Below are 11,538 nucleotides of genomic sequence, written 5' to 3'. Positions count from 1 at the left end.
TTACACTCATTCATGTAACAGCTATTAACGGAGAAATCATGTAGAGTGGCTAACAGCTTGACGTGGCTAACAGTGATTAGCTCGGGGCAGTACAGTGAAGGCATTCAAAGGTCTTTTTTAACCACTAATGCTGCTGAAAATAACAGCAAACCACCACTGGGCTCCTTCCTTTGGGATTGACTTTGGTAATCCACTGTAATGGACTTTACTATGAGAGGAGCTGGTACAGGGGCCAGTAGGTAAGTCTTTAAAACACTCTTTAATAAACTCTGGCTTCACTAACTACGCTGATGACGCTTTGTTGTGTGTGTAGGGACTCTTCTCATGCTGCTGCAGAGGTTTGCTGTTATTTTCAGCAGCATTAGTGGTTAAAAAAGACCTTTGAAGGCCTTCACCGTGCTGCCCCGAGCTAATCTGCCCCGAGCTAATCCGGACAAGAACAGCTCCTCAAACACAATAAAAGACTCCTGAATGTGACTGCTTGTGTAAAATGTGAACATCCCCAGCAATGCCTTAAATAGAAGAGGCTTAACGTCTATTAACAAGCATCTAACTACCTTCCATTTATCTTTCAGGTTCACTCCAGTCCAGTCCAGTCCAGTCCAGTCCAGTTTGGTACGGTCCAGTCCAGTTTGGCCCGGTCTGGTCCAGTCATGCAGTCCCTGACGGCGGAGATCCAAAGTTTCTCCCGGACGCGGCTGAGGAAGCAATGCACCCGCGTGACCTCACTAAGCGGGCGTCGCATCATCGAGACGTGGAAGGGGTCTACGATCACTGTGGTTGAAGACTCCGTCCCCCCGGAGAAGATCCTGGGATACGTCCCGGACACTTCCTGGGACCTGCAGGTCGGCGTGGTCAAGCCCTACCTGCTGCTGGGTGAGTGACCGTGACACATTCTGACTGACTCCCTTTTACAGTCTACGGCCCCGACCGCGGCTCTGAAAGACCAGTCACTGTCCGTGGTGCTGAAGTAGTATAAAACAATACAAACACAACAATAACAGCACAAATCAATTACATTTAAAAAGGGATTCATTTGTTTCATGATGACTATCAAATCAAAGTTTCATTCTTCTCCAGGACGGAAAATACAGAGCCTAATGGGTTTTAGCCTTAACGTCTTTCCTCAACATATTCCCGAACACAAGTCCATAAATAGTTTAGACCATCATCCCTTAAAGTTAATATTATATTTAACTCATTGCATCGCACACGTTTCCTCTACGGAGGTTTTCAGGCGCACAGATCGTTTAAAGCTCCTGTAAATTTGTGTCGGAGCTCCGTCTTTAGCGACATGTTGCTCATAAAACTTTAATTTAATGGAGATTTCTGACAGTTACATGGATTTAGTGGAGCACATGTTTGTTGCTTTAAACTGTTGGACCAGAACAGAACCGAACACAACACGACCCGAACCGACGCGACGCGACCCGACCCGTCACGACCCGTCACGTCCCGACATGACACGACACGACACAACACAAGCCTGACCCAGTGAGCACAGCTGCTCCATGGTCCATGGATGGGTCCACCCCCCCCCCCCCCCCTCCGCCTCCGGTCCCCCGACACAGAGAACTGCGTTGAGGTAACATGAGCCCAGCCGTGGGGGAGGACGGGGGGGGAGCGGTGACCCATCAGCTGGATCCCAAATGACCCCGTGACCAGGTTCAGCACCCTGGACAGCGTCAAACTACTAACTGTGTGTGTGTGTGTGTGTGTGTGTGTGTGTGTGTGTGTGTGTGTGTGTGTGTGTGTGTGTGTGTGTGTGTGTGTGTGTGTGTGTGTGTGTGTGTGTGTGTGTGTGTGTGTGTGTGTGTGTGTGTGTGTGTGTGTGTGTGTGTGTGTGTGTGTGTGTGTGTAGGTTCTCAAGATGCTGCACACGACTTCGGCACTCTGCAGAAACACAAGGTGAGAGGATTTTTCCTTCTGCACGGAAACAAAAGTAAAACACTGAATTCATTTATTCTTCTTCTCCTCCCTCTTCTTCCTTTTCTTCCTCTTCTTCCTCTTCTTCTTCTTCCTCATCTTCTTCTTCTTGTTGTTCTTCTTCCTCTTCTTCTTCTCCCTCTTCTTGTTCTTGTTCTTCTTCTCCCTCTTCTTCTTCTTCCTCATCTTCTTCTTCTTTTTCCTCTTCCTCTTCCCCCTCTTCTTGTTCTTGTTCTTCTTCTCCCTCTTCTTCTTCTTCTCCCTCTTCTTCCTCTTCTTCTTCTTCTTCTCCCTCTTCTTCCTCTTCTTCTTCTTCTTCTTCTCCCTCCCCTTCTTCTTCCTCTTCCCCCCTTCTTCTCCTCCCTCCTCCTCTTCCTCCTCTTCTCCTCCCTCTTCCTGGTCTGCAGGTGTCCCACATCCTGAACGTGGCGTTCGGCGTGGAGAACGTGTTTCCGGAGCTCTTCATCTATAAAACCGTCAGTATTCTGGATCTGCCCGACGCTGACGTGCTGCTCCACCTGCAGGACTGTTGTGACTTCATCCAGCAGGCGCGCAGTGAGGTAGCTGGAAACTTTCCACAGGAATAAACGGGAATAAATGGGAATTTTGGGGTCATTTTAAACGCACTACGCCCCTAACGACTGCCTAACGTTTGTCTTATTAAAGTGCTAAACTGTAGATTTAAACTGCAACATCAATAACCGTCGGTCCGTACGTCATTCGTGCACGCAAAAGGTAAAAAGCAACAGAAATGAAAGCCAGCATTTGCAGCCCCCCCCCCCTCTCTTACCTGAGCCAATAGGAACGCTTCCCTCTCTGAAACGACCTGTGATTGGACGAAGTCTCCGTCACAGGCTCGATTTTCCTGTTTCCTGTTTTAGCCTGAAAACAAAAGGAGGTGAAGGAGCAGCAACAGCGTAGTTAGTGAAGCCTGAGTTCATTAAGAGTGTTTTAAAGACTTACCTTCTGGCCCCTGTACCAGCTCCTCTCATAGTAAAGTCCATTACAGTGGAAGGAGCCCATTGGTGCTTTGTTGTGTGTGTAGGGACTCTTCTCATGCTGCTGCAGAGGTTTGCTGTTATTTTCAGCAGCATTAGTGGTTAAAAAAGACCTTTGAATGCCTTCACCGTGCTGCCCCGAGCTAATCACTGTTAGCCACGTCCGGCTGTTAGCGACTCTATTGGATTTCTCCGTTCATACACGTAAAAAACTGTCTCTATGGATTATTTGATGTATTTAATCACTGAAAAAGACCCTGGGGTGATTTTGACTCTTTAATATCTTGTGTTTTCTCTTTATAAAGACCGGAGACCCCAGTGAAGCCCGCGCCCCGTGCTTTAGGGTCCTTGTCCCCCCCTCCAGGCCCGTTTGTACTCACACTACCTGGGCCTCGGAGAATGCTTCTTGCTGCCTATACGTCATCACGCCGTAACACGTCACACGCATTGATGACGTCATGGCGATGCGTGGCTTTGTTTCCAGATCTTTCCGTAGACCTCTGAGTTTTTGTGCGTCTTGTCGACTGTTTTTGAATCTTTTCATCGACCAAATCTGCAGTAAACACTCCACCTCCGCATCACACCAACGTGAACCTTTCACCGCCATTGTTTGAAATGTCCGCGCATGGTCCCTCCTTCTTTTTTCCACGTCCCAACAGGCGCACAGGAAATGACCTCAGAACCGCCGTAGGCCTCGTGCTCGTACACGTGCGCACGCTCGTGCTCATACACGTGCAAACGTGCTTTACTAAAGCCCACCTCTCCCAAAAGGGCCGTGGACGACCAGCTGTCCGCACTTATGCGCGGAGTGGTTGCACTCACACTGGTCAAACGCACTAGGCTTGACCCGAAAAACCTGTTTTGGCCCGGTGCGGAGGCACAGTGTGAGTGCGCCCTTAGTGACTTGACTTAATTTGCCCCTTTTGTTCGTCTGTTTCTGAAAATGTCCCCGTCTTCACACTTATCTCACGCGTTACACTCACAGGTTTCACTTCCCTGTGGACGATCATCATCGAAAAGACCGACTCAGCGGCTTTTATTTGTTGCTACTGCGGGAATTTCACTAAACAAGACTTAACAAAATAAGAGCGGTGAGAGAGAGAGAGAGAGAGAGAGAGCTGCTGCGGCTCAGGTGAAACCAAATGATCCGGATCGAGTCCAACAACAGGAAACAATCCCATAAGAGTGAGGGATTATAGGAGGAGGAGAGGGACGTAAGGGCCTGGAAAAGAGGGCTGACGTGTGACACATGTTCGGACAGCGCCTCGCTCCTGCTCTGAATAATGGATGCTGAGTTTTGTTCATGTTTTATTAAACTGCACACGGATCAGATCTCAGTGTCATACAAGCTGTTAGCAGCGAGGCCCGGGGCTCACCTTAACATGACACCACACACACACACACACACACACACACACACACACACACACACACACACACACACACACACACACACACACACACACACACACACACACACACACACACACACACACACACACACACACACACACACACACACACACACACACACACACACACACACAGCCAGTCATTAGGCAGTCATTAGGGGTGTATGATTACAGGAAGTGTGTGTGTTCATTATGATATGTTCATGTGTGTGTATGTGGTAATTCCAGCCCTGATAATCAAACTGATGCTTTTACTTTGAAAAGCGGGGTCAGATTACCCAGCAGGCCATCTGGCTGGTACTGGCCCTCACATATTACTGCTGTCATGACAACGGCACTGAGTTCATGACTGCAGCGTAGATACATGAACAAACACAATTTACATTTCCTGGTTCCACTTAAAGCTGTGTTCTCTCTAATGTCCACTTAAAGCTGCATTCTCTCTAATGTCCAGCAGGAGGAGACTCCACTTAAAGCTGCGTTCTCTCTAATGTCCAGCAGGAGGAGACTCCACTTAAAGCTGCATTCTCTCTAATGCCCAGCAGGGGGAGACTCCACTTAAAGCTGCATTCTCTCTAATGTCCAGCAGGGGGAGACTCCACTTAAAGCTGCATTCTCTCTAATGTCCAGCAGGAGGAGACTCCACTTAAAGCTGCATTCTCTCTAATGTCCAGCAGGAGGAGACTCCACTTAAAGCTGCATTCTCTCTAATGTCCAGCAGGAGGAGACTCCACTTAAAGCTGCATTCTCTCTAATGTCCGGCAGGGGGAGACTCCACTTAAAGCTGCATTCTCTCTAATGTCCAGCAGGAGGAGACTCCACTTAAAGCTGCATTCTCTCTAATGTCCAGCAGGAGGAGACTCCACTTAAAGCTGCATTCTCTCTAATGTCCAGCAGGAGGAGACTCCACTTAAAGCTGCATTCTCTCTAATGTCCAGCAGGAGGAGACTCCACTTAAAGCTGCATTCTCTCTAATGTCCAGCAGGAGGAGACTCCACTTAAAGCTGCATTCTCTCTAATGTCCAGCAGGAGGAGACTCCACTTAAAGCTGCATTCTCTCTAATGTCCAGCAGGAGGAGACTCCACTTAAAGCTGCATTCTCTCTAATGTCCAGCAGGAGGAGACTCCACTTAAAGCTGCATTCTCTCTAATGTCCAGCAGGAGGAGACTCCACTTAAAGCTGCATTCTCTCTAATGTCCAGCAGGAGGAGACTCCACTTAAAGCTGCATTCTCTCTAATGTCCGGCAGGGGGAGACTCCACTTGAAGCTGCATTCAGAAGTCTGATTGTATAGAACTCAATGAGTAAATAAGCGGTTAGATGAGGCAGTGAACTTGAATGGTTACGTTTTCACAAATCTATGGTTACCCTCTGGACACGATGGTCTGTTAATCCACGGGAGTCGTGACGGCGGCTGCGTCCGTCTCTTTCATACTTCTGTAGGTTTAGAGTTGTGCTTCACTCACATTTGCAGGTAGTTTTCTGAAGTTTCTACTTCTTTAAAGCCAAAATCTGCACATTGAGGAACGCTGAGTCACCAAATATTTGAGTTCTCCTCCAAATCCAAAAAGCTACTCTACCATCTTTGTTTTTGACACATTTTTGGGGGCAATTTGAACCTGTTTGTAGCCGTAATTTCAAGCTTTTAGGCAAAGCATCTTTAATGATATAGTGCATTTCATACCAAAGCGACTCAATGTGCTTTACATAAAGCTTTACATTCTTTAAAAACAGCATAAAAACAAAAACACAGTTAAAAGCAGAGCAAAGAAGAATAAAGAAGCAAAAGAAAAGAAAATAGATGAAGTTATCCAAAAGAAAAACCCATTTTTACCCTTTTGGGGTCAGTTTTATTGTTTGCTCTTTGGGTCAAAGACAAAACCGTCCAGACTTGAATCTATCACCAGTGTCGTCTCTGTGACGCTCCTGTTGTCCGTCCTCCCGGTGGTCAGATGAGACGGTCGTTACCCGTCTCAGGCGTCAGTTTAGCGCCTGACAAAGGGACACGGCTGCGGTGAAAAGCTTCCATGAGAGGGAGACGAGCGGCTGTAATGGAGACGCTAATGGGCTCAAACAAACACGCCGTCTATTACCTGGACCGCACATCAGGGACGGAGCTGCGGCTGTGTGCTGTCGGGCCGCAGAGCCCTCTGGTGTTCACCGTCGTGTGACTTCACCCTGACAGAGCAGGAGAGTTCAGGGCCCTTTGTAAAATCACGTTTTTGTTTTTTTAATGAAGGTTTTTATTCAGAAAGGGGCGCTCTTCATGAGGTAAAGGTTTGAATCCACGTAGACCGTACGGCCTCAGACAGGGGCGCTCTTCATGAGGTAAAGGTTTGAATCCACGTAGACCGTACGGCCTCAGACAGGGGCGCTCTTCATGAGGTAAAGGTTTGAATCCGCGTAGACCGTACGGCCTCAGACAGGGGCGCTCTTCATGAGGTAAAGGTTTGAATCCGCGTAGACCGTACGGCCTCAGACAGGGGCGCTCTTCATGAGGTAAAGGTTTGAATCCCTGTAGACTGTACGGCCTCAGACAGGGGCGCTCTTCATGAGGTAAAGGTTTGAATCCCTGTAGACCGTATGGCCTCAGACAGGGGCGCTCTTCATGAGGTAAAGGTTTGAATCCCTGTAGACCGTACGGCCTCAGACAGGGGCGCTCTTCATGAGGTAAAGGTTTGAATCCATGTAGACCGTACTGCCTCAGACAGGGGCGCTCTTCATGAGGTAAAGCTTTGAATCCGCGTAGACCGTACGGACTCAGACAGGGGCGCTCTTCATGAGGTAAAGGTTTGAATCCACGTAGACCGCACGGCCTCAGACAGGGGCGCTCTTCATGAGGTAAAGGTTTGAATCCCTGTAGACCGTACGGCCTCAGACGGGGGCGCTCTTCATGAGGTAAAGGTTTGAATCCCTGTAGACCGTACGGCCTCAGACAGGGGCGCTCTTCATGAGGTAAAGGTGTGAATCCACGTAGACCGTACGGCCTCAGACAGGGGCGCTCTTCATGAGGTAAAGGTTTGAATCCATGTAGACCGTACGGCCTCAGACAGGGGCGCTCTTCATGAGGTAAAGGTTTGTATCCCTGTAGACCGTACGGCCTCAGACAGGGACGCTCTTCATGAGGTAAAGGTTTGAATCCCTGTAGACCGTACGGCCTCAGACAGGGGCGCTCTTCATGAGGTAAAGGTTTGAATCCACGTAGACCGTACGGCCTCAGACAGGGGCGCTCTTCATGAGGTAAAGGTTTGAATCCCTGTAGACCGTACGGCCTCAGACGGGGGCACTCTTCATGAGGTAAAGGTTTGGTTTTTGGTTCCCGTACGCAGTGGTGCAGCGTCCCTCCTGCTCCATTGTTCGTTAACACACGTGTGAAACCACGTTAAACATCACTTCCTTCTGTGTCTCTGTCAGAAAGGCGTGGTGTTGGTCCACTGCAACGCCGGCGTGTCACGGGCACCGGCGGTGGTCGTCGGCTACCTGATGTCACGCGAGGGCCAGTCCTTCAACGACGCCCTCTCATCGGTCAAAGCGGCTCGGCCCGCCTCGTCCCCGAACCCCGGCTTCCTGGAGCAGCTGAGGGGCTACGAAGCGCCGACCGTGAACGGGTCCGAGCGCTGAAGGAGGAAGAGAAACGCTACACGCAAATACGTTTGAGTTTAAAGAACTGAGGTAAAACAAAATAGATGGTTTGAGACGTGGGACCACAGGCTGGAGTCCGTTTATCTAAGTCTGAGACAAAAAGACTTTACTTCCTGTGTGCGTGTCTTTGTTGACGGTGTCTTCTTGGTGTTTTTGTTGCAGTCATCTCTGAAAATGAATAAAAAAAGTGTTTGCTGTAACCTCGACCTGCTCACTCTGATTGAAAAGGTATGAACCTCACTATATATCCCGGTGGATTGTTGCTCCAGGTAGGGAATGAGTCCTGACCCCAAGTGAAGGAGTTCAAGTACCTCGGGATCTTGTTCACGAGTGAGGGGACGATGGAGCGTGAGTTTGGCCGGAGAATCGGAGCAGCGGGGGCGGAGCTGCAGTCGCTCTACCTCACCGTTGTGATGAACAGAGAGCTGAGGAAGGCAAAGCTCTGGATCTACCCTCAGTCCTGGTTCCTACCCTCACCTGTGGTCATGAAAGCTGGGTCAGGACCCAAAGAACCAGGTCCAGGTCCAAGCGTGTGAAATGTGTTTCCTCAGGAGGGGGTCTGGAGTCTCCCTTAGAGAGAGGGGGAGAAGTTCAGCATCTGTGAGGAACTCGGAGTAGAGCCGCTGCTCCTTTGCGTTGAAAGGAGCCAGTTGAGGTGGTTCAGGATCATCTGGTAAGGATGAACCCTGGGCGCCTCCCTAGGGAGGTGTTCCAGGCACGTCCAGCTGGGAGGATGAACCATCTGTCGGTCAAAGTCACTCAGGAGAAAAGCCTTTAACCAAGTTTCAAAGTCTCCATTTTTGATAAAATGCTAAGATGCTATTGCAGCATCGAAGCTAACTCTTTAGGAACCACCACTGTTGTTTTGAACAAGTTCCTGGTTTTTCATGTTTTTGTGGTGTTTTGCGTCTGTTTTTAGTCGTTTTGTGACGTTTTTGTGGTGTTTTGCATCAGTTTTTAGTCGTTTTTTCGCGTTTTTGTGGTGTTTTGCGTCTTTTTTTAGTCGTTTTGTCGCGTTTTTGTGGTGTTTTGCGTCTGTTTTTAGTCGTTTTGTGACGTTTTTGTGGTGTTTTGCAGCAGTTTTTAGTCGTTTTGTCGCGTTTTTGTGGTGTTTTGCATCAGTTTTTAGTTGTTTCATCACGTTTTTGTGGTGTTTTTATCTTTCTTTACTAAGAATGCATGTGTCCCTTCTCTCCAGATGTGTAACGTTGACCCTTTCCAGTGCAGGTCCTTGTTCTTGTCGTGGTGTTTCTTCTGTTTGATTCTTTTGTTTTGCTGTGTTTGTGGTGTTTTCATCAGTTTTTAGTAATTTTGTCACGTTTTTGTGGTGTTTTGTGTCAGTTTTTAGTCGTTTTGTGACGTTTTTGTGGTGTTTTTATCTTTATTTACTAAGAATGCATGTGTTCCTTCTCTCCAGATGTGTAACGTTGAACCTTTCCAGTGCAGCTCCTTGTTCTTGTCGTGGTGTTTCTTCTGTTTGATTCTTTGGTCACAGCCACAGTGACAAACAGCTCTTTACCTTCACACACAGATCATCTGCTGAAAGCTCCTGTCCTCCATCTTTGTTTGGGGCGTTTTTGGGGAGGGGTGGATTCAGTGTGTCTGCAGAGACTGGTAGCATGGATGCTCATGTGTGTGAACAGAAGAGTAGACGTGTGTGTGCTTTATACTCACGGGTCAGCTCTCACAGAACCTGGATATGATCTTAGGGGACAAATATAATTACACCACGGGCCAGATTTGGCCCACGGGCCTGAGTTTGACATCCCTGCTTTGGGGCTTCCGTAGATTAGACATGGGCGCCTTGGGAACACAGTGATGACCTCACTACGACGTATAAAACCATCAAAACAAGGACCCACTGTTTGTGAAATTTCACTGATTTTTTTGGCTAAACTCCACAGCATCACACACACACACACACACACACACACACACACACACACACACACACACACACACACACACACACACACACACACACACACACACACACACACACACACACACACACACACACACACACACACACACACACACACACACACACACACACACACACACACACACACACACACACACACAGCCTCCTGCTTAATAGGGCAGAGCACTTGTGATTGTGAGGAGAGAGGCAGTGAAGAGGGCTGAGGACCGTGCAGAGCAGCATGTGGACGACGGCAGGACGAAGATGTCTCTCTGCGCGTGAGAGGACCCAGAGACCCAGAGAGCGTCCGTGTGTCGGGAGCCTCCGTCGTCCTCCCATGGTCCCCGCTGACGATGGGCTCCTTCTGCTCCGCCCTGGACAGGAAGATGGTGGTGGTGACGGTGACACCACGGCAGGAGACGCCGGTGCAGACAGTGACAGGTCAGACACTTCCTGCCTCTCTGTGTCTGTTTCACATCTGAATGAAAACAGCAGCGCGTCATCGTTCAGGCTGTTGCTATGGAAACCTCTGAAAAGTACTTTATTCATGTTTGATTCACGTGTTTGTTACTGAACAGATGACGTCAGGTCACGTAGTGACTTAACAGTCACCTTTAGAGACTAAACTTAACCGTCACTTAACCGTCACCTTTAGAGACTAAACTTAACCGTCACCTTTAGAGACTAAACTTAACCGTCTCCTTTAGTGACTAAACTTAACCGTCACCTTTAGAGACTAAACTTAACCGTCTCCTTTAGAGACTAAACTTAACCGTCACCTTTAGAGACTAAACTTAACCGTCACCTTTAGAGACTAAACTTAACCGTCTCCTTTAGTGACTAAACTTAACCGTCACCTTTAGAGACTAAACTTAACCGTCTCCTTTAGAGACTAAACTTAACCGTCACCTTTAGAGACTAAACTTAACCCTCACCTTTAGAGACTAAACTTAACCGTCACCTTTAGAGACTAAACTTAACCCTCACCTTTAGAGACTAAACTTAACCGTCACCTTTAGAGACTAAACTTAATGACTGTTTTGAATTGAACACTTGTGGATTATTATTGTTATTATTATTGTTGTTGTTGTTGTTGTTGTTGTTATTTTCTTTGAGACTGAATTTAAACAAATTTAAAGCTTCGTTGGATGAAGGTCTAAAAATAATCCTCACCTCTGACCGTGTTGTTGCACTTGTTGCTTCTAAAGCCTTTCAACAAACAAAGACCTGAATATATTACACACACACACACACACACACACACACACACACACACACACACACACACACACACACACACACACACTCCAGTCCTCATCGACTTTAATTGTCTCTTCAGTGTTGGCGCTGATTGTGAAGAACCAATTAAAACAGTCAGTTAGTCAGCTGACCAATTAGAGCGTCCTGTTGCCATGAGGCTTTGTTTACAGCAGCGAGAGCCTGAACGCTTCACATGAACCCCGAGAACCCTGAGAACCCGGAGAACCCTGAGAACCCTGAGAACCCTGAGAACCCCGAGAACCCCGAGAACCTGGAGAACCCTGAGAACCTGGAGAACCCGGAGAACTCTGAGAACCCCGAGAACTCTGAGAACTCTGAGAACCCTGAGAACCCTGAGAACCTGGAGAACCCTGAG

General features: G+C 48.2%; 1 protein-coding gene across 1 annotated transcript; it reads left to right on the top strand.

The window, feature by feature from the left end:
* Positions 1-653: 653 nt before the first annotated feature.
* Positions 654-7,957, top strand: dusp19a (dual specificity phosphatase 19a; the record flags this gene model as incomplete). Its single annotated transcript, XM_083921809.1, has 4 exons — positions 654-876; positions 1,862-1,908; positions 2,334-2,486; positions 7,751-7,957. The coding sequence occupies 4 exons, from the start codon at positions 654-656 to the stop codon at positions 7,955-7,957; spliced, it is 630 nt and encodes a 209-aa protein (XP_083777935.1).
* Between the last annotated feature and the right edge of the window lie 3,581 nt (positions 7,958-11,538).

The sequence above is a fragment of the Echiichthys vipera genome (assembly GCF_963691815.1).
Source record: "Echiichthys vipera genome assembly, chromosome: 10".
Taxonomy (NCBI): Eukaryota; Metazoa; Chordata; class Actinopteri; order Perciformes; family Trachinidae; genus Echiichthys; species Echiichthys vipera.
This window is presented reverse-complemented; position numbering and strand designations above follow the sequence as displayed.